The sequence below is a fragment of the Pongo pygmaeus genome, chromosome 8, assembly GCF_028885625.2.
Source record: "Pongo pygmaeus isolate AG05252 chromosome 8, NHGRI_mPonPyg2-v2.0_pri, whole genome shotgun sequence".
In the NCBI taxonomy this organism is placed as follows: Eukaryota; Metazoa; Chordata; class Mammalia; order Primates; family Hominidae; genus Pongo; species Pongo pygmaeus.
Genome location: NC_072381.2, coordinates 5,811,072 through 5,835,288, shown reverse-complemented (window position 1 = coordinate 5,835,288; position 24,217 = coordinate 5,811,072). Strand labels below are relative to the sequence as shown.

The window sequence follows — 24,217 nt, the reverse complement described above, 5'->3', positions numbered from 1 at the left end:
GCCTACCTGATGCAAATGTGATGATATATCTTCATTTCTGATGATGATGAGTAGTGTATCATTCTCTCTGTGGAAAGCTTCACAGAAGTGCTGAGGTTCAATTTCTGTATGGCCTCCTTTCCTCAGAAGGTTCTGAAAGATTTACAAATAGCCATTATTAAAACAAGGATACTTCCACAGAACTACCTGTATAGTTTATTAAAATAATGAAAAGCATTATAGTCTAATAAGGCAACCATAAATGACAATTTGTCTTATTACTAAATAAGCACCTTTTATATATAAAATAAATGACTCAGGTATTGTTAACAACTGGACTTAGAAGTTGATTTCAAAGGTAAATAAAGTTTGTATCAAAGGCTGATTTTCTTTTAGAACATCAGAATAATCTACATAAATGAGTTTCAACTGCTTCAAGGCATGAGCTACCTTGAGAATACCAGATATATACTTTAAAAATGCTACCTCTGATTAAAGCATTTCTAGCTTTAAAAAACAATACCCATGTATTTCTTTACTATTAATGGGGACTGATTTTGGAGTCAACAGTCCCTTGGATCTACGTCTCAGAATAAGACAGGTGATGCAGTTGAAACAGCATGCGATTGTACGGTGCCACTGCAGTGCAGTCCAGTACAACAAACACACAGAATGGCTCCCTTATCATCCTGACGGGGAGGGTAAGTTTATGTAATTGAATAAATTCTGTAACCCTACCGTCCCTATGACTTTGACATTTCTTTGCTTTTTTTTTTTTTTTTTTGAGACATGGTCTCACTCTGTCACCCAGGCCCAGGCTGCAGTAAAGTGAAACGAACATAGCTCACTGCAGCTTTGACCTCCTGGGCTCAAGCAATCCTCCTACCTCAGCCTCCCAGGTAGCTAGGGCTACAGGTGCACATCACTGGGCCTGGCTTTTTTTTTCTTCTTGGTAGAAATGGAGGTCTATGTTGCTCAGGCTGGCCTCAAGCAGTCCTCTTACCTCAGCCTCCCATAGTACTAGGATTCCAGGCATGAACGGCAGCACCTGGCCTTGACATTGACTATCTGGCTGAAGGATTCTGGGTTTCTGTTATGCCCAGAAGACTGCCTGACCATCACTTATTTCCTTCATAAAAGTGAAGTGTTACTTTGATCTGTTTCCCTTGGATCTTTTTTTTTTTGAGATGTTGTCTTACTCTGTCACCCAGGCTGGAGTGCAGTGGTGAGATCTCGGCTCACTGCAACCTCTACCTCCTGGGTTCAAGTTATTCACCTCCCTGAGCCTCCCCAGTAGCTGGGATTACAGGTGCCCGCCACCACGCCTGGCTTATTTTTGTCATTTTTAGTAGAGATGGGGTTTCACCATGTTGGCCAGGCTGGTCTCGAACTCCTGACTTCAAGCGATCCGCCTGCCTTGGCCTCCCGAAGTGCTGGGATTATAGGTGCGGCTCCCTTGGATCTTTAAACAACTCAAATTCTGACTATTTCAATTCATTCAAAGTATATGGTATGATTTTCAAAAAAATTCTTATGAGATTTAATGAAGAGCTTACTGAAATATCTAAGCATAAATCTCTAGTCTTCATTTATTTGACTAATAAATTATTTGAATGAATACATTTTCATTAAATCCTGTGGTGGTCTGACCTATTCTGTCACACCCTCAGATTTCTCTTTTTTTTTTTTTTGAGACAAGAGTCTTGCTCTGTTGCCCAGGCTGGAGTACAGTGGTGCAATCTCAGCTCACTGTAAGCTCCACCTCCCGGGTTCACACCATTCTGCTGCCTCAGCCTCCTGAGTAGCTGGGACTACAGGTGCCTGCCACCACACCCGGCTAAGTTTTTTATATTTTTAGTAGAGAGAGGGTTTCACCGTGTTAGCCAGGATGGTCTGCATCTCCTGACCTCGTGATCTGCCCGCCTCGGCCTCCCAAATGCTGGGATTACAGGCATGGGCCACTGTGCCTGGCCACACCCTCAGATTTCAATAGGAAGGAAGGGTCTTTCAGATGCACCCTAGTGGGCCTAACATCCCAATACTAATTAATGCTTCAAGATTCTCCAGGACAAAAGGATTATCCAAGATATGTTTCTGAGCTTTTAAAAACATTTTGGGCCAGGCATGGTGGCTCATGCCTGCAATCCCTGCACTTTGGGATGCCAAGGTATGAGGACTGCTTCAGGCCAGGAGTTCAAGACCAGCCTGGGCAACATAGTGAGACTCCACCTCTATTAAATTAAAAAAATTACATATAAAATAAAAACATTTTGCTCTTGATAGTACATTACTCTCAAGTTTATTTTGGAATGTGTCCACTTTCTTTTTTTTGTTTTCTTTTTTTTGAGACACAGTCTTGCTCTATTGCCCAGTCTGGAGTGCAGTGGCGCGATCTCGGCTCAGTGCAAGCTCCGCCTCCTGGGTTCACGCCATTCTCCTGCCTCAGCCTCCAGAGTAGCTGGGACTACAGGCGCCCGCCACCACGCCCAGCTAATTTCTTTTTGTATTTTTAGTAGAGATGGGGTTTCACGGTGTTAGCCACCGTGAATGGTGTTAATCACCGTGAGGTGATTCACTCACCTCAGCCTCCCAAAGTGCTGGGATTACAGGCGTGAGCCACCGCGCCCGGCCGTGTCCACTTTTTCAGTTGACAAGTAGTTTTACCTTTGCACATCTGTTATTTTCTGTTGTAAACAGTGACACCACGTGATAAAATATTATGAAACAATATATTCACTATAGAAACAAGCATGATATCTAGAAGTACTCCTGCTATGGAGTTCGAGACCAGCCTGGCCAACATGGTGAAACCCCGTCTCTACTAAAAATACAAGAATTAGCCGGGCATGGTGGCATGCGCCTGTAATCCCAGCTATTCGGGAAGCTGAGGCAAGAGAATCACTTGAAACCAGAAGACGGAGGCTGCAGTGAGCTGAGATCGCACCACTGCACTCCAGCCTGGGCAACAAGAGCAAAACTTCATCTCAATAAAAAAAAAAGTACTTCTGCTATGAATAAAACTTAGCATTGCCATGCTCTCTTCTTCATGAAAATCATATCACTTCATCTGGAAAGGAAGTGAGAACTAAGATTACTGCTCTGTTTTGGAGTCTCACTCTGTCGGGCAGGCTGGGAGCACAGTGGCTTACTACAACCTCCACATCCTGGGTTCAAGTGATTCTCCTGCCTTAGCCTCCCGAGTACCACAAGCGCGCGCCGCCACACCCGGCTAATTTTTTTATTTTTAGTAGAGACGGGGTTTCACTATGTTGGCTAGGCTGGTCTCCAACTCCTGACCTCAGGTGATCCACCTGCTTTGGCCTCCCAAAGTGCTGGGATTACAGGCATGAGCACTGCACCCTCTGTTGCTTTTTGAGAAGATGGAAGCTAAAAGAAACCAAGTATTTTGCTCACTGTGCCAAAACGTATACGTGACCATGATGCTAACTTGGTTGATTCTAGAGTCACTCTATCTCATGTCAGGGTAGAGGATGTATAATTAATCAAATAAAATTAACCTTAATTCAAGGTAAAAGAAAAAAACTAAACTGCTTTCCAGATTGCTTTTGGAGGCTGAGGGCCTCCAGAGAGACTTAAGAGAGTGAAGACCATTCAGTATCTTTTCAACTACAGTGCTGCTTACTGCAATGGCAAGGAACTTGGAGCAAACACAACAGAAGGAATATAAAACCAACTCCGGCAACCATTCATTAAGAATCTTGGCAAACAGGCCGGGCGCGGTGGCTCATGCCTGTAATCCCAGCACTTTGGGAGGCTGAGGTGGGCGGATCACAAGGTCAGGAGATTGAGACCATCCTAACATGGTGAAACTCCATCTCTACTAAAAAACACAAAAAAATTAGCTGGGCGTGGTGGCAGGCGCCTGTAGTCCCAGCTACTCTGGAGGCTGAGGCAGAAGAATGGTGTGAATGCGGGAGGCGGAGCTTGCAGTGAGCCGAGATCGCACCACTGAACTCCAGTATGGGTGACAGAGCGAGACTCTGTCTCAAAAACAAACAAACAAACAAACAACAAACAAACCTTGGCAAACAAAAGGATCCTCAGCCAGGGAAAATGAATATAATTAGGCTAAACAGCAGATACCACAAATTTGAAAAAAACATTTACAGTCATATTTAGTTGACTCAAACTAGGAGCCATCTTGCAGAACAGTGTTGCCAACTCTAGCAACAATGGAGTTTCACGTTAAGGCAGTGACTGTTATTTTTCCAATCTCTTCTCCATCTGCTAAGATATCGCTCTGAAATGCAAATATGATGCTACTTGTTTCTTAGAAGATCTTTTACAACAGATCACAACCAGTTTTTAAAGAATTTAAAAAATCCTTCCCTACTCCGCCTGCTTCACTTGAAAAAAAAAAACCTTTAAAAACATCTTTTAGAAAACTTTATCTCTGGCAGTCTAGTGGTTAGGGGGAAAAAAACCTAACAGAACCTTTCCAGTGGCGCCCAGCGACCTCAGGATGAAGTCTAAATAGCTCAGTGTGACTTAAGGCCCTGCCACTGCCATATGAGGCGTGAGGCTGTTATCTCCCACAGCCCAGCCTGAGCCTCTGGCTGACATGGCTCACTCACTCTGACCAGCCCTCTGGCACCAGGAGGCTGTTCCTTGTGGTGTGTTTGCCAGCTACACACCTCCATATGAGAAGAGCAGGGCAGACCAAGAAATCTTTATGCAGCTCTGTGGTTTCTGCAGTGGCCTCTGTACTCCAGATCAGAAGTGGTCTTGTGACCCTGCACCCAGGGGACACTGTGACAATGAGGAACACATGTCCTTCATTACTAAGTAACTCCTTACTCAGTAATCCAGCCCCTATGGACTCGCCACGTGGCATTCTGGAGTTAGCGCAGGAATTAGCAGAAGTGATGTAAGTGAAGTCAGACAGACCCAGCGGGCATGTGGAGCCGATATACGGCACGCTCAGTTCTGCACGCGGCCTGCAGGCCCCTATGCTCTGCTTTCTGTGCTGCAGCACTTCCTGAGCAAAGACCTCCCCGGCCAGGCCAATCTCCCTCAATGCGTCCTCGTGGCACCTGCGTCACATTTGCCATACCTTTCATTTCACATTTATTTGTGTGACTCTTTTAATCAGGGTTTTCCTTGTCCCATTAGACTATAAAAATCATGACAAAAAAGCAACATCCCCCCCACCTGCACATGTTGGGGCTCTGAGGTAGATACTAAACAGGACTGCTGACATCTGAATGGAGCTTTCTGCTGCAAAGGTAGGGAGAGGGCAGCTGGCCCCCTCAGATCAGGGAGTTTCGGGAGGTCACGGTTAGTGCCTCAGTGAGGGGTCTCATTATACCTGGGGTTGGGAGGAGGATGGAGGAGGGGGACTTGGGAGGGACAATAAGTCAAAACACTGAGGATAAACAGAGTCAACCTCAGAGAAGGGAGCTCCACACATGAAGAAGGCTAGCACAAACCTGGCAGTACTGGACTAGAATTGGGGATGAGTGTGAACTCCTCTGTTTTTGCTTTTTATACATAAATAGAGATGTAGATATATGTATGTACATATGTATATTTCTTGGCTTTATGTGCTGAGAGGACCTAGAAGCAAAGACACCAAGTGACACTGAGTTCATTCACCCAGTGCCTAGATGGTGATTCTAAATGCCATTTTTCACTAAAGAGTCACAGCTCCTTGGAGAAATGCTTGACTTCAAGGCTAGGGCAAGGAAAATACAAGATAAGCCTGGAACATTATGTTACACCCCAAAGTAAAGAAGTGCCCAAAGAATTATGATGAACTGTCAAAAGGACACAGAAGCCAACTTAAAGGGACTCCCACTGGCTGGGTCTGGGACAATCTAAGTATTAAAATAATGAAAAAACAGATGATAACCCTTTAAGTAAAACAAAATGTGCCATGGTCCATAGTGATACAGATAAGCAAATGAATAGATAAATGGAAAATAAAGGAAAGCTCTATTCTACAGCAGAATGCCAACTAATAAATGCAGAAGGAATGTGATGGAATTTCAGTATCACTATTTTGCAATCATCACAGTAATAACTGATTCAGATAAGAATCACCAGTTGATGTTAAATCTAGTGGATAAAAGTCTGATAAGGAATAGGATTTTATACAGTCTCAAGTTATCTCCCAACTTATTACCAAGTTCAACATAACTTTACACTGGAGAAACCTGGCAGAAATCATCTTAACCAAGTGAAAAGGTTAATATACCAGTAAGGGGATAAATCAACATCGGGTGCCTCCTGATACAATGAATGCACTGAGAAGAGCACTACATGATATCTGAGTATTCTCACCTAAAATGCCTAAGTCATGGAGAAACAACACATGAACACAAATGGAAGGAAATTCCACCAAATAACTGGCTTACAGTCTTCAAAACTGTTAAGGTCATAAAAGACAAGGAATAACAGAGGAACTATTGCAGACTGAAGACATGACAATTCTAGATACCTATGATCCTAGACCTAGATGAGGCTGGTGGAGATGGTCACATTAATTAATATTGTATTAACTTCCTGATGGACAGGGTTGTTTTGTGGTTAAAAAGATGAGTATCCTTGAACTCAGGTAAAATTTAAGTATCAAGAGGTAATGGGACACTGAGCGTGCAACACATCTGCAAATGGTTCAGAAATGTTAATACTGGGGTATCTGGGTAAAGGGTACTATTTCTGCAACCTTTAAGTAAATTTGAAATTAAAAACAATTAAATTTTAAAAAATGCTGTCTATGCCCAAAATAGAAGAGAAATAAATTCTGGGAGGATAAAACAATGAAGTTAATGGTGAATCAAGACAGGTTCTGACTCCGCCCATGCCAGAATTTCACCATGGTTCCATTACTTAAATTTAAGGACTATATACTCCATGTACTCACCATAACGTGAGTTATCCTAACATTCAAATTCAAATTAAAAATATATCCAAAACCAAAAGAGGTCCTACTTGACAACCTACACTAATGGACAATCTACACTACTTTTCAAAAAATCTGTATTTTAACATTGGAATGTGTTTGTATTTACACTTGAAGTATGGGCATGTCTACACTGGTAACTTTTTGTGAAAAAAAATTTTCGTCACTGCCCTAATTCTGGAACATAATACTAATTTTCAAATATAGTACAAATGGCAGATCCTGCAGGAAAACATTTAGTATGCAGATAAAGACTAAGCTGTGAAATTTAAATACTATGTCATACCATGATTTCTTTTTGATGGCTAATATGCTAAATTTATTATTTCTAAAACTAAAATTAGCAATTAAAATAATATGTAAGACGTGGCTGGCACTTTACCTTTGTTCTTACAAAGAATGATTTGTCTTCTGTTTCGACAAGGTAGAACAGGAAGGTACTTTTACAAGCCTCTTTCACAACACTTCTTAGTTTGACGTGCAAATTGGTGCACACGTCTATGATTATGTCTTCATAGGAGGCTGACCGTCCTGGGAAAGGCAGATACATCTCTTGAGCAGTGGCTTCTCCAGAAACATCATTTAGCTCTTTGTCTTGGAAAATGAATTGGTTGCTATCCTTCATCACCTTGTTGAATTCAGCATACTCATTGAGAATAAGTGAAATATCATTCCGAGATTCTTTCACAGTACTGTTGTATTTTAGTTTGTTGAGGTGGAATGAAACTGTGTGATTTCTTTGAGAATTTGTAAGATCTCTATTATGACTACATCTCTCCCTCCAAGAGGAAGAGCTGTCTAGACTGCTGGCTGTGTAGCCTCTCCTGGGCTGCCCCTGTGGTCTGGGATCTGACTCCACAACTGTTACCAGAAGGGGGCTTCTGCTCCTAGGTGCAGGATGCAGAAATGGGGCCTCAGAGATTTTTGTCGAAGGGAAAGCACCAATGGAGATCTGGGTTGGTGACTCCTTTGGAAAGACATTGGCAGAGGAGGCAGAATGCTGAGAATCCCCATTCTTTATGGTCTGTTTTAGTTTATGTGCAAAACGCAGATACTCCAGGTCTAAAGTGTTCTGGGTGAGGTCGTCTGCCACCTGCCAAGTGCTTGTCCAGGAGCTGAGCAGGCCACAGTTTGCAGTGAAACTCGGGTGCCTCCTCAGGCTGTGTGAAGTTCTCATGGTGTCTTTGAGTTCTTTTGTTATAGAGAAGTTGGCGTAAGTCCTGAGGATCCCGTGGAGATCTCGGATTTGGACGTAAGGCGGCACACACTTCTCTTCTTTCTTTACCGCAGTAGTCCAGTGCCCAGGAGGGAGGCTCGTCTCCGTGCCTGGAACCCGGCTAGAGCAGCCCCAGTCCTCTTGGTTGTTGTTGTGGAAGTTCAAAGACAACTCATAGCCATCTGTGGGAACATCTTTCTTCCTGGTGTAACTACCTCTTAAAGTATAAGAATCCTCCAAATCGAATTTGGGATTTCTACCATCACCAAGCAGGTCTAGATCAGAATCTCCAGAAAGTTCATAGTGCATGTCGGAATTCACACTGACCTCTGCATCTCTGCCTAGGGTTTCAGAACCAGCCTCAGCCCTGAGCCCCTCCCCACTGTTCTCAATTTCTACGTGCTCTGTGGCTATTCCACAAACAGAAGTATCAAAGGATTCTGAAACAAAGGAGGCCAAAGGCTCTTTACTGAGGTTTTCCCTGGTGTCTGCTGTATTTTGGTAGGGACCAGCACAAAGGGAGGAAACCCCAACATTCAACAGCTCCTTTGTTTCACATGCTAGCACATCTTGCGGCGTGTGGACGGCTTTGCGTTCACCTTTTAGAGAACACGTGGTGTGGGACTGAGGGCCAGCAGTGCCTAGACCTGTGGTTTCTTTATGTGACTCAGCTTCAGTTTCACCATTCTTAAGCAAACTGGCCCTTCTGACTGCTGCTATTTCCTGTGCTTGAAACGCTGGCTCTGCATTTATTGGTCTTAAATAATGGGTTAATGTAGCATTGTCTGAGGAAGAACAAAGCGTGGGGACCACTGAGCACATGCATCCCTGTGTAGAATAAGCTCCATCAACCGAGGCAGCTGTCAAGGACTTCACCTGCAGATAAATGCCTTCATCTGTTTTCAAATCACCGGGAAAGAGATTGTTCTGACTGCTTTTAGGGCTAGTCTGCTGTTTTACTGACACATTCACTATACCACTTGCTGCAGTTGTGGAAACCAATGTGTCAGACAAAGACTTATTTTCAATAACATTTCTAGGACCAAATGGAGGTTCACTGGACTCCAAGACAAGATGTTTTAAGTCCAAATTTCTGTTCTCTATACTAACTGGCTGCAATGGATTTCCTGATTTTACCAGTTTTTCAGGAGAAGGACTGAAGTCACCTGTGCATTTGGCAGCTAAGGCAGGCTGGTTTAACTCCCTACCATAGCACTGCACCTTTCCTGAGAAAGATAAACCCTCATCATGCTCACTTGAGACAATTTCCTCAGTCACTTTACCAGGAAGGGTTGGTCTACCTGTTCTTCCTGGATGATCAGTTACTATTAGAGGCATTTCGGCAGAGACCTGCATTTGTTGTACCTGGGTAAAGTTATCTTGCCCCACTGGATGGGTAGGACCAACAAAAACCTTTTCTTTTTCTGTGATGCGCAAGTCTTCTGACTCACATTGGGAGATTCGGTTGCTCTTCTCACACTGTGTACCATGAAGTTTTAAAATGCATGGAGTCACAGCCTGATATGGTCGTGTCTCTTTAACTGGTACTGGAGGTTCAGGACTAGAAGCTGGTGATACTTCCTCAATTACAGAATCAAAGGGAAAATCAGAGGTCACATTAATTTCCTCTGCAATCTCAAGGGTGCAATTTTCTTTAGAAAGTATTAAAGTCACTGGTTGTAAATTATCCCCCTTTCTCTCCTTATTTTCTACTGGTTCTTCTGACACTGAGGGATATACTGACACACTGTCAGCAGAATTAACTTCTCTGCTTTCTGTGAGAGCCACCTCTTCCGGTTCACCTATTTCCTCAGCTACATCCTGAAGTTCTAAATTTGAGAATGGGGCCTCTTCAAATTGCTCTATTTCACCAGCTGGCATTTCTTCTCTGGGACTTGTAGGTGGTGATATTGTTAGAGCTAAGTCAATGTCAGAATCTTCCTCTGATAACTCTAGGCTGACCTCTCTACTCACAGACAGGCTTGTTTGTTTGATAAATACCGAATCAAATGCTTCCAAATTCATATTTTCAGTGTTTGGACCATTCTTGTCATTCTTCCTTAGTTCTAAAGAGTCACCTGATGTGTGGCATCCTGATGAAATGCAGTTAAGTGACCACTGCTTTCCCAAGGTGGTAGAGGCTGATGATGAGTCCACTTCAACCTGTGTCGGTTCTAGAAGCCCTTCTGAAGATAGGCTGAGGAGACTCTGAGTCTGCGAAAGGAAATCCTGAGTGCATCTCACTTCTTCACTGGGTAATAGATAACTAGAACTTTTAACTAATGATAATGCCTCCATTACCACTGTTTTATCAGATGGTAATGAGATTGGAAGAGGCATCTGTTTCTGTAATGAACACATTTCTTTATCAAGTGTCTCTCTACCTACTGAGGAGGCACAAAGGTACTTAGTGCCTTTCTGTCCTGCAACTACTAGAGAGGGAATGTCCCTCAGGCCTTCTGTTTGTGCGTCTTCCGAGGTGGATACAGGATGTCTAAGGCTTGCAGCAGGTGACACTTGCTTAATCAACTCCTTATTAAAGGCTGTAGGTTCATCAGCTGTATTTACACCTTCTGTCTGTATTGATACATGTGCATTTTTTTCAAAGTTGAGAGTAACTGATTCCGGGTTAATCATTGCACACCCCATATTATCATCCTTTCTTTCCAAGGAAGGGTGACATTCATTGTTTATGGGGCTGCCACGTTGGATAAGGTCCTGTAAAGTACCTGTTTTTGTTTGCATTGCTGCATCAAGAACATCCACTTTGTTTTCAAGGGTGCTGTACACAGAGCTCTGACATATCACTGGCTGACTACCAGGCCCATCGTAAGTCCTGGTGAATGCGGCTTGAGTAACAGTGCCACTGTAAGAAGCCACTCTTGTGCTATCCAGTGGCTGAACAATTTCTTCTTCACTAGGAACAGAAGGTCCATTAGTTTGTGTACTTCCAATACCAGAAAGCACAAGATTAGAAGTCTCCAATGATTCTTGTTTAGCTTCTTCCCCAATTACCTGAAATGGCCAAAGTAAAAAAAAATCAGTCACATAAAATGTTTTTTATACAATTATATGTACATGTGAAGAACAGAAAAGATAAAAATTAATTTTAGTTTGTGAATGTTCTTTTGAATTTTCTAGCTAAAAGAATATCACAGGGTACAAATCAAGCAAATCCCTCTTTTAAAGGCAGATTTAAAATATCCCCCAGTGGGATTTGTTTTCTTTAAAACCACACACAGAAGAGAGCTCCAAGCTTTTTGGAAGAAAAATAACTAGACCACTGACAATTTAAAAGACTTTAAATGCAGCCTGTTTGCTACTTAGCACCGCTTAATCCAGAAGTGTAGCACTAGAGAAAAAGCATTTAATTTTGTTTTTAATAAATGAGATTAATTTTTTTTTTTTTTTTTTAAGACAGGGTCTTGCTTTATCAAACAGGCTGGAGTGCAGTGGAGTGATCTCGGCTCACTGCAACCTCTGCCTCCCGAGTTCAAGTGACTCTCTGTCTCAGCCTCCCGAGTAGCTGGGATTACAGGTGCATGCCACCACGGCCGGCTAATTTTTGTATTTTTAGTAGAGATGAGGTTTAGCCACGTTGGCCAGGCTAGTCTTGAACTCCTGACCTCAAGTGATCCACCCACCTCGGCCTCCCAAAGTGCTGGGATTACAGGTGTGAGCCACTGTGCCCAGCCTAAAAGATAATTTTTAAAAAGCAAATAACATTTTTAACATCCGTTTTCAATTAGACCATAAGTACACCATCATCTGAAACTTTCCCATGAGGCAACAGAGTAAATTAATTACTACCCCCTGTACTCAGAATACACTGATTCTAGTAAATAAAGGCCCCTCATCCCTTAGCTATCTTCTTTGCATGAAACTGGAGATTCTTTCTCATTTGAATACCTCCTATTGTACACGGCAATTGAAAACTTTATCAATGCAGTTTGCATTCATAAACTGAACTAAAGGCACTGATTTAAACAGTAGCAAGCAGGATTTAGGTTAAACATTAGCAGAGCTATCATCTCAGGACAGTTCTGATAACCTCATAAACAGGGTGGTATTTGTTTTTTATTTAAAACCTCAAGCATGGCCTTGTCGAGCATATAATGAACTGATTATACAACTGATCACACCTCTGCAATGCTGGGAACACCATGCTCACAAACTGCGTGCCATGTCTTGAAGCATACATATTGGAATTCAGGAACTGTGTTCCAAATCTCTTGTTAAAAACATTTCTGTCTTAGGTAGGGCGCGGCCTCTCACGCCTTTAATCTCAGAACTTTGGGAGGCTGTGGCAGGCGGATCACTTTAGGCCAGAAGTTCGAGACCAGCCTGGCCAACACGGCGAAACCTAGTCTCTACTAAAAATACAAAAATTACCCAGGAGTGGTGGCATGCACCTGTAATCCCAGCTACTCGGGAGGCTGAGGCAGAGTCACTTGAACCCGGGAGGCGGAGGCTGCAGTCTCAAAAAAACCAAACTAAACAAACAAACTCATTTCTGGCTGGAGCAGTGGCTCACGAGACTCTGTCTCAAACAAAACAAACAAAAAAACCATTTCTGGCCAGGAGCAGTGGCTCACGCCTGTAGTCCCCAGCACTTTGGGAGGCCGAGGCAGGTGGATTGCCTAAGGTTAGGAGTTCGAGACCAGCCTGGCCAACATGGTGAAACCCTGTCTCTACTAAAAATACAAAAATTAGCCGGGCGTGGTGGTGCACACCTGTAGTCCCAGCTACTTAGGAGGCTGAGGCAGGAGAATCACATGAGCCTGGAAGGCAGAGGTTGCAGTGAGCTGAGATCATACCACTGCATTCCAGCCTGGGTGACAGAGACTCCATCTCAAAACAAAACAAAATCTCAGTCCTGTAATCTCAGGACTTTGGGAGGCCGAGGTGGGCAGATCACCTGAGGTCAGGAGTTCGAGACCAGCCTGGACAATATGGTGAAACCGTGTCTCTACTAAAAATACAAAAATCAGCCAGGTGTGGTGGCAGGCGCCTGTAATCCCAGCTACTAGGGAGGCTGAGGCAGGAGAATCAGTTGAACCAGGGAGGTGAAGCTTGCAGTGAGCCGAGATCGTGCCACTGCACTCCAGCCTGGGGGACAAGAGTGAGACTTCTTCTCAAAACAAAACAAAACAAAAAAACAGAGTCAGAGTCAACAGCGTGGGGCTGAGACAACAGAGTTTTAAGAGAACAAAGTATTAGAAAAGTCTTGATAGTCAGTGTCCTTCTGAGAACTTTAATGGCCCTCCCAATCATGTGGCCGGTAACGTTTGGCCTCAGTCCTAAATCTCACCATGACTGTAGTCTTAGTGAAATGCAAATAGTGACAATCTTGATATATTTATATTTCAATATATTTTTACTACAGGTAAAGTGTAATGCTTCTAAAATAAAGTCTGATAATTCAGAAAGAGTGCTCAACTAAACACATGACTAGCAGCAACATGCTTTTGGTTTCTAGCGCCTATCATGCTAGAATCCTCTTCTTCACATTCTAGTGTGCCAGCTGGTGGAGGGATTGCGAGAGCACACACGTGTGCCTTTCAAGTACAGGCACAGCATTCAACAAGATGACAAAAAAACAAAAGCCTACGTAAGTACATACTAAGGAGATTGTTAGGAATCACTGATTTGAACAGTCAGGCTTGCCAAAATCATTGCTAAAATTAGTACTGATGATAGTTAATTACATATTACCACAACAAACGGTATTTTATAAGAAACTAGCATGTATATATGTATTAATCTAAATCTCCCTGACTAAACTATATTTTCTTATTCTAAGGTGGTGATTCTTAACTGGATTTTATGTAATTCTTTGAGAATAGGATGGAACTGCTGAACCCCATCTTTAGAAAAAAAAAAAAGCACATGCATAGTTAACATTTAGGTTTTCTAGACTGGAATCTTGGCTTGACAATTTTCTATGTGACTTTAGGCAATTTCTTTACTTCTCTATGCTTTAGTTTTGTCATCTATGTAATGGGGAGATTAATAGTCTTTAACTTATTTGAGAATGAACTGAGTTAATGTGAGTGAAGGGCTTAGAACTCTTACTATCTGGCACACAGTGACCCAGAAATCTTTAATTCTCATGATGATGACAATCACTTGAAGATATTCACGGGTTCTATGAGGCTCACCCAAGGACCTCCAAGTCCCCAGTGACCCCGGGTATAGGAACACTGTCTACTCTTTCTTAAGACAGGAATCATCGATGCTGCCCAAACCCAAGCAATATTATTCTAGAATAAATTTGGGCTGAAAACTTTAAAAGGTAGGTACGTTTGTCAATTCATTTGCTTAGAATTTTGTTAACAACTTTTAGATTTGCTCCAGGTAAAATTTGGATTATCTGGCCTGGTTGAATGTCAGTTGAGAACAATGGAACAAAACAAAGTATATTTTCCATATTTACAAATAGTTATTTGTAATGGGTCTTCTCTCACAGGTCTGGCATTTTACTATTCCAGCATCTGTCTTCAAAAATAATTTTAATACAATTAATTTTAGTTTAAGGTTTATCAAAGTATGTCTAATATTTATTATTGCTATATTTGATCCTTAAACAATATTCTACATAAGACATGATAGGTATTAAGTCACCTCTTTTAAAAATTAAGCAAAGAAGCAATTTGCCCCAAATTATGCTGGGCTCCCAGATCATGTGGACCCTGTGACATTTTTCTACTCCGGTTTTTTTCAATCAGGATGGCAGGTAAGCTCTACCTGCAGACAATTCAAGGACACTTCATGAAAACTAGGTTTTTGGTGTAACAGTTCTTTACATACCTTGAGAATTCACTGTCCTAAAATTTAAAAATGCCTTGTTTTGAATGTGATTTTACATATAAATATTTTTTTTCTTCAAAAATAATGCCAACATTTAACAGTATTCAGCTTTACATACCTCATTATTGTAAGAACAGACGGAATTCTGGTTTTCTTGGGTGTCTGGATCACACTCTCTTGCAAAAGTTTTTTTCTGTTCATTTTGTACACAGAGTTCCAAGCCTCGGGTAAGTGGTGTTTTAATGAAAGGAAGCAAGCAGTTAGGATCACGGAAGGATACTTCAGCAGCATGAGCCCTGGAAATTTCATTAGTCTCCAACAGAGGGTCTGCAGAACATCTTTCCAAACCAAGGGACTCCTCAATTTCACGGAGCTCACAAGATTCTAATGTGCTATTTATAGACACATATTTTGCTGGGTTGCTGTGTTCTACAACCTTTCGGGAAGATCGTATGACTTTGTCCTGATTACTGTAAAACAGAGCTACCCACATATGAAGTAAAAGCTTCACTTCTTCCACATTATCAGGCAAATCAGTATTCCAGGGCCTAAGAGTTTACAGAAAGAACACATGAACATCATTGAAAATGGTTATTTTAGTTGATTACCTTATCATAAGCAAGTGCCTCCAATATTAACCTTAGTTTTTGTGTTTTTATTTTTAAAATTTACAGATATGAAACATGAATGAGTAAATATGTAGTTGACTTAACAAATAATTATCAATCTAACCCACTCATTTTACAGAGACGGGAACTGAGAATCAGAACATGTAATTGCCTTCTTTCAAATCACAAAACCTGTATGGCAGAACCATGATCTGACCATGGGTAGCACGTGTCTTTTATACCATACAAATTCACTCTGGACACAGAATACTTATTATAGAAATGGTTTCACCAATACCCAAATTCTCATCACCATGCTTTTGCTAAGTCTGGCTGATTCATTTATTTTCCATTTTTGTGTCTCTCTTCTAATAGTTGAGAAAGTCTGAAGATAAAATATCTCTCTGGGCAATTCAACAGAGCTATACTATTTTCAGACTACAGTTCCGAAAAATATCCTGAAACTGTAAGGGCAAATAGAAAACATTTCTGGCCGCCTGGCAGGCAAAAGGATGGCAGATCGCTGGAGTACGATAAGTTAGGGGGGCTGCAGAGTTGGGCAACAGCTAAACAGGAAGTTCTAAGGAAATGACCCTTATGAGTATATATGAACAGGTGTATGGAAGAAAGCCTGAGAGCTGTACAGTCCATATAGTCAGATGTGAAATAGTTCATTAATAGGGAGCTGAATGTCGATTCATACAGCTAATGAATGCTTCTTGCTAACAGTGATGGTTACCATTTATTATTACTACTGGCCAGTCACTGTGCAAAAATCTCAATATATGTAACCTCAGGACACAGCTACATACTTAAGTGTTGGCCACAGACTGTCAACCACCATTGATATCACCTGAAAATTTGTTAGAAATGCAGAATGTCAGGCCTCTCCCAAGGAGAATGCATCAAAATCTGCAGTTCAGTGAAATCTCTAGATGAGCAGCACACACAATTAAGCAGCACTGTCCAGAAGCAAGAAACTTGCCCAGGATCACAGGAGGTAAGAAAGGGAAAGAACCCGGGTTCAAACCTAGGTTAGTCTACACACTCCAAAGCCTGTGCTGTTCACCACTCTGTTATTACTGACTTAATTTCTTCTTAAGGGAGATCTGTAGAACAGTCTTATGTGAAACTGCTTACTCCTATCAATCTGACCAATTTACCAAGCTACAAGTGATTTTTAAAATGTTTCTTTGGGAATTCAGTCTGTAAAGCATTGTTTCTAAATCTCACACTATTTTACATTAAGATCTCATCTAAAAATTGAAATTCAAAAGCCACAAGGGCTTACGAGGGACCATTGCAAAATGGAAAGCTATTCATTAGGCTAAAATTATCTTTAAAAACTTCTCCACATGAGCACAGGGGGAAAACCAGCCTGTTACTCTTAATTGCCAGGAAACATGTTTGCTTGATGTTATTATCAAATTACTGGTTTTAAACACAACACTTCTTTCTCCTTCTCCAGAGTCTGGCCTAAGTTTCCCCATCTCACTACATTCATCTCAACAGAACAGTTCCATCCATTTTCACTAAGTTTCACTCATACTCACCCATGTAACGCTCTCACTACAGTTTTCTCCAGTGGGTTGTTGGTGTATTTGCTGTCTAAGCTGAATGCATATTCTGTTTCACATTTGAAAGTGATCTTAATGGAGTCATCACAGCTAAACACTATACGAGAGCAAGAAGATTTTTTCACACGGGAAGACATTGGTCGATCCTTGGGCTTCACCATGGGCTCGTCAGGAGGCTTCTGCTGAAGCAAAAGGCCGGGCTGATGCCGAAATGGCATGACTTTCCCCACTGGGGTTGCTGCTTCAGGGCTTTTTGTCCCATTCTTGAGAAACAGAGGGCTTGGTATCTCTCTCTCCTGTACATGTTTCTTTGAATGTTCTGTAAGGAGCAGGGCATATGAATGTTCCACAGAAACAGAAGAGCTTTGGCTTGCATCTGAAGATTCTAGCATTTCCTCACTAAGTGCTGACTGGACTTTAGCAGGGGCCTGACTACAAGGAACCAAGCTTTCTTCATCTTGGCCAACAGTTAAGTCTGATCCAGAATTACTCTTCCTATCAGAAGATGGGTTAGGTAGTAATTCACCTTTTTGACTTTTAACTCCTCTATGATATTCATGGTCAGATGTACCTCTCAAAGAATTTTCTTTAGAGAGCAACACATTTTGTGGCAATTCAGAGGAACAGTGAAGATTTCTAGGCTCAGATACTGGTGTGGAAGAAGTAGCAGAGCTTAACGCTAGATCGGCTAACATATTTAGGGCCTGGGAGTCATAGTTGACAATGGAGTTTTCAGGAAGATCATTGTGAGCCGCTGTGGTATTTTCTGGTTGAACACTATTTATGCTAATCCCATCTTCTTGACCATCTCTTGAAACTTCTGATTGAAGCTTTGAAGCAGTTTCTCCTTTGACTTCAGTATAAAAGAAAAAAAAAAAAGAGAGATGTTTGCTTGTCATAGAATTAACTCTCTGCCATATTACTATGATGGTTAATTCAACATGTTTGAGAAAAACTTATGTAACATATATTGCATATTAAAACTTTCTGTTAGATTAAGGTCTCTTCCAACCCTCAGATAAAACTTATGTTATACATATTGCACATTAAAATTTTCTATCAGATTAAGGTCTCTTTCAACCCTCAGATTATAATGTGTTAAACCAGAGGGCCAAGTCTTAAGGAATGTGTACATTAATTTAGAAAGAAATTACCCTTCAAAAACATATGAACTGATCTACACAGAAGACATACAGCTCAGCTCAAAAAATGTACAAGCAGAAAAAAAAAAAGATGAGAGTCCTGCCCTTGGGGAGCTTACAATCTAATAAGGACAGGAATGTAGAAGTTTCAAGTGTGTATTAGAGTTTGCTAACATACTTTCTCAGGAACCATTTCCCTGAACAAGTGATTTATTAGAGAAACTACCTAAGTTCAAATGAGTTTAACTATATTGATCTTTAATTACATGATGTGATAGAAATAAAAAATTGGAAAAGTCCTAAGAGTATTCAGAATCATCAATTAATTCCATTACCTTTTAAAATTTTACTTTCATTACCAAAAACATTGCCCTTTTACAATATCCAAGAAAGAGCAAAGCTACTGACAATGTTCCTTTTTATAGATAATCAAATCTATCCATATGCCCTTAATCAGAACATTTACATTTGCCAGTGGTTTCCCTAGGTATTTTCAATATATTAATTATTCCTTCCTAAATGCTGTTATTATGAAGGATAAACTTCACAACTCTACTAGGCAATGATTCCCTGCTGCAGGTAGACAGATGACCAGAAAAGCCAACTATGTTCCTCTTTATGATAGTAGCAGGTCCAAAATGAATTAACAACCTGCCAGCCAAGACCAATGAGTAACACATTTAAAGAGAAGAAAGCTCCAGCCTATGATGTCATCAATTAGAAGGAGAAGGGCAAGCACATACATGGGGAAAGGGTTAAACTAATCAATGACTGCCCAGTTATTTAAAACAGCAAACCCAAAGGGGACAGGTGGATGAAAAGGACCCAAAGCAGATAATTGTCTTGTTAGTCCCACAGGTATACTGGAAACATAAAATTAATTTTGTGATCTGATGCTAATTTCATTCTATCTTTGTTAATATTATGGCCTCCATCTACTTATCCCTTACACAAAATATTACTTACCAGTAAGGCCTAATATAAAAGATACTGTATTAAAATAAAGAAAAATGGTAGTTTAATATATTATAGTCTCACATAAATCACCCAGTTATTAATGTGTTACAGGTTCCCAATAAAAAAAACACCACCAGTAATTTCTATTTAAGACATACATAAGACAACGCCAAAGGAACTACATTAAAAAAAAGTTCAGTGAATAAAAAGGACAGAAAATCATGTTTCACTAACAAAAGGACTGTTTGACTTCAAAATTATCATTTGATTCTAATTTAAATCAGTAATTTGCAAACCGAGGTCAATGTGGCTATGTTTCATCTGCCTTCTTAAACTTTGATATTTTAAGTATAAAAAGTAAAATGATTAACACAGGAGCTTAAGAAAAAAATTAAGAGATTTAAATGTAGTCATTTAAAAATGTTAACTTGGAATGTGGCTGCACAATACATACAGACATTTGCAATCCAAATCAGCCTGTATTTGAACACACATTTTGAAAACTTTAAATTTTCTGGGCTCACTTTTCTGCCAGTATGCAATTATATACCTCCTCCCATTAATCAATTTGTCAATAAACATCTGAAGCCAATTCAGTACAACGAATTCAAATGACACTGCTAGAACACAAGATGTTATCTATTCTCATAATGTTTACAAATTGGAAAGACTGGACCAAGACACATCAGATGATTTGAAAATAGTATGAATTAAATTATATAATGTTCTCAAATATCCCAAAGAAGTGAGAGATTAGTTAGAGTCAGAACATGGGAAAATGCCTCCCTGTGGGGATAAATCTAGCTGCAAGCCCCTGACGGGCAGAGGATGCATGGGGGAGGCACAGATGGCCCACAGGGGAAGGAGCATGGTGGCAACAGCAGGGGCGCAACGCAGAGAGGTGAGGTGCAGCCACACCATAAACTCCCAAGAGAGACAAGCAGAAGAGCTCAAATTTGGTATGGAAGCCAAAACTGCAGCATATGGGTTTTTGAATGACACGATGAGCTTTTAAAAAATCTTCAGTCATAAAACAATCTGAAAAAACTTAAAGAATCTCAGGGTATGCTTAAGTTGAAAAAAAAAACAAAAACAAAAACGAAAAAACAAACCTGGCTGGGCATGGTGGCTCACAACTGTAATCCCAGCACTTTGGGAGGCCAAGGCAGGCAGAGCATGAGGTCAAGAGGTCAAGAGGTCAAGAGGTTGAGACTATCCTGGCCAAAATGGTGAAACCCCATCTCTACTAAAAATACAAAAATTAGCCAGGCGTGGTGGCATACACCTGTAGTCCCAGCTACTCGGGAGACTGAGGCAGGAGAACTGCTTGAACCCGGGGGGCAGAGGTTGCAGTGAGCCAAGAATGTGCTACTGCACTCCAGCCTGGTGACAGAGTGAGATTCCATCTCAAAAAAAAAAAAAAAAAAAATCCAATTTCTTTCTCTGAATTCTCACTCTCTATGAGATACTAACATCTAGTAATAGATGAGGGAGAAAGTACAATCAGGAAAACCAGACAGAAAACTCATAGAAAGACAGGAGGGAATGAAGTCTCTTTGTTAAACAAAACAAAAAAAATACACACACACCACAAAAGAATCAATACCAAAGGGAAAAAAAATTAAGGAAAGTAGATCCAGGAGGAAAGCTGGTATTTGTCTCACTAAGGTGACAACAAAACTTTCTAGTACAGAGGTTATGTCTAGCAGTTGAAAATACAAAACTAGAGCAGTTCATGTGACTAAACTTGATTCTTTACTTAAGCAAAGTTAAATCAGTAAAACTACTTTTAAAATTAATGCCTTTTAAAACCAAATACAGGATTCTCAGCCGGGCATGGTAGCTCATGCCTGTAATCCTAACACTTTGGGAGGCCGAGGCAGGCAGGATCACTTGAGCTCAGGAGTTCAAGACCAGCCTAGGCAACATGATGAAACCCCGTCTCTCTTTTTTTTTCTGAGACAGAGTCTCGCTCTGTCACCCAGACTGGAGTGCAGTGGTGTGATCTTGGCTCACCACAACCTCCGCCTCCCAGGTTCAAGCGATTCTCCTGCCTCAGCCTCCCGAGTAGCTGGGATTACAGGCATGTGCCACCACGCCTGGCTAACTTTGTATTTTTAGTAGAAACAGGGTTTCTCCATGTTGGTCAGGCTGGTCTGGAACTCCTGACCTCAAGATCCGCCCACCTCGGCCTCCCAAAGTGCTGGGATTACAGGCGTGAGCCACCACGCCCGGCCGAAACCCACTCTCTGTAAAAAAATACAAAAAAATTAGCTGAGCATGGTGGTGCGTGCTTGTAGTCCCAGCTATTTGAGGGGCTGAGGTGGGAGGATCCCTTAAGCCCAGGTGGTCAAGGCTGCAGTGATCGTAAAGTGAGACCCTGTCTCTAAATCAATAAATAAAACTAAATACAGGATTCTGGATTACTGACAGTTTTGGACAGTCTGTTTATAATTCCCTTTAGATAAACTTATAATCTTCTATTTTTATAATTGATAATGGTCTACAAAAATAATGCCAGATACTACTTCCTTCTGCATTTAGTCATAAGTAAGGCCATTTATACTTTAATGCTTGTAGACAATTCATGTTCAGGCTTTTTGCAAAGTAAAAAGTAGGCTCTATGATGTTTTTGAAGGTTTGAGCTTTCGTATCTTCCTAATTTATTTACATTAGGAAACCAGTTTACTTAGTTTTTTTCATATCTGAACTGAAAAACACAGAAAAAATTATTGGGACATTTCAACTTCTCTTACACTATTTCAATAAATTATCTTGCATTCTCTGTTAGATCTGTATTGGGGTGTTTAAATTTATAGGAAGAGTATTCTTACCAGGTTGTAGCTGCTTTCTGTTTCTGGGGTTCTCATTGCCTTTCACTATATTTACTCTCTGTTTTTGTGGAGATTTCTTCACAGGTGGCTTAGCCCTTGGAACAGTTTTGACTGAGGATTTCTCTTGTTTCCTTGCCCTTTTAGCATTTGTTGGCACTGGAGCATCTTTAGAAATAGGAGCTTCTTGGTTTTTCCTATCCAATTTGGTTTTCTGTACAAACTGTGCAGTCAGCACTTCCGCACCTTATGTAGAAAAGACATCATTTTTGTAACGGGTAGGGGCCCAGATATTTAGCATAGCTTTTCCATTTTTTGTTTTGTTTCGTTTTTATTTTGGGGACAGTTAACTTTAGTAATGGGTAATAAACTATGAAGTTTCAGGTATTTAATTAAAAGATTTTAACAAATCAAAAGTTAAACATTCTCACATAAGTATAATATGAACTTGCTAAGTGTCTGCCTATATCCCTATCAGATGAAGAAGAAAAAGATCAGAGTAATAACTTTGTAACAACTGAAAAAAAAAAGAAAACAAACAAACAAACAAAACTTTGGGCTGGGAGTAGTGGCTCACACTTGTAATCCCAGTATGTTGGGGGGCCATGACGGACAGACTGCTTGAGCCCAGGAGTAGGAGACCAACCTGGGCAACATGGCAAGACACTGTACAAAAAAATAAACAAATTAGCAAGGAGTGGTGGCATGTGCCCATAGTCCCAGCTACTCGAGAGGCTGGGGTGGGAGGATCACTGGAACCCACACCACTGTACTCCAGGCTGGGCAAGAGTGAGACCCTGTGTCAAAAAAAAAAAAAAAAAAAAAAAAAACAACTCTTCATAACCTTTCCTGACTAATGTGACAGGTAAGACTGAATATGCCAGATCACAGCCCCAGGATATAGATATTTATGTTTAAACAAACAGCAGCACAGCTTCCATAAGGTTATGTGGTTAAAACTATAACCACACTGCAGAGAAGAGCTGTATAGAGAGCAATATATTTGGAGAGCCATATTATATATTTTACGTTACTACTTGTAAACATCTAAATTTTAATACCATCTGAAAAATAATCTTTTAAAAGATGGGAAGCCTGAGGAAAGTGTGCACCTGGTTTTATTTCTAACAAATCTACTATCTTACACAATGATGTCTCTTAGAAGCGCTCTGCTTTGCTTCTCACATGGTATAAAAATAGCTAAAGGTGGAGGTGGATGGGAAGAAAAAGGAAATACTAAACACCTGCTTATAATGCACAATAGAAAGTGTTCCAATCTTTTAAGAGTTAAAATTAAGCCTCAAAGATATCATATGAAATAATCACACATATAAATGTTGCCAAATATTTTTAAATTACATTATACAGAAGACACTACTTCTCACTAAGGACACTAAAAATGATATTAAACAGTTTAAGAAACTGATCACAGTGTTAGTGAAATGTAGGAGAAAAAAGGAGACCCATTTCATTTCATTCTTTTGGGGGTTAGGGAAAGGAATAGTTCTAAAAATGTTTTCAGAATATCTTAACGCTGTACATTTCAAGTCTGATTATTTTCCTCCCTACATTATTATATTAATAAGTACTAAAGCAGCATTTTTTTTTTAACAATAAGACTTCTTATTACACTCTAATAACATTTTCTAAAATCTTCAGCATAGGAAAGAGCAAAATAAAAATAAATCAGGAAAACAGTTAAGACTGAATTAAAAAGAAAAAGATTAGACAACCAAGACCAGGGGTAAACTTTCTAATATTTGTACAAACAGAAAGGGAAGATATTCCCAAGTACTCCCAGGTGTTGGGAGAAAAAGAAAAGAAAAATGCAACAAAGTGATCCTGCATGGATTGTTTTGTTTACATGGAACACTCAATACCATGCTTCTCAAAACTGAATGCAATTAATCCACTGGTGGGTTGAAAAATAAATTCAATGTGTCACAACTAGAATTCTTTCTTTTTTTTTTTGAGATGGAGTCTTGCTCTGTCACCCAGGCTGGAGTGCAGTGCAGCTCACTGCAACCTCTGCCCCCTGGGTTCAAGAGATTCTCGTGTCTCAGCCTCCCAAATTGCTGGGATTATAGGCAAGTGCCCCCATACCTGGCTATTTTTTGTGTTTTTAGTAGAGACGGGGTTTCACTATGTTGGCCAGGCTGGTCTCGAACTCCT

General features: G+C 40.6%; 1 protein-coding gene across 24 annotated transcripts in view; it reads right to left on the bottom strand.

Annotated features, from left to right (window-relative positions):
• Positions 1-24,217, bottom strand: part of TASOR2 (transcription activation suppressor family member 2) — an 80,253-nt gene that overhangs the window by 7,019 nt on the left and 49,017 nt on the right. For 20 of the 24 annotated variants that reach the window (XM_063669521.1, XM_063669527.1, XM_054437200.2 and 17 more), the window contains 5 exons: positions 22,049-22,291; positions 17,092-17,968; positions 15,049-15,478; positions 7,287-11,135; positions 7-132 (listed from right to left, as the gene is read on the bottom strand). In XM_063669521.1, coding sequence (XP_063525591.1) covers positions 7-132; positions 7,287-11,135; positions 15,049-15,478; positions 17,092-17,968; positions 22,049-22,291 — 5,525 coding nt within the window. The remainder of the gene's footprint in view (positions 1-6; positions 133-7,286; positions 11,136-15,048; positions 15,479-17,091; positions 17,969-22,048; positions 22,292-24,217) is intronic. The other 4 variants (XM_063669531.1, XM_063669526.1, XM_063669522.1 and 1 more) reach the window with 1 other exon arrangement.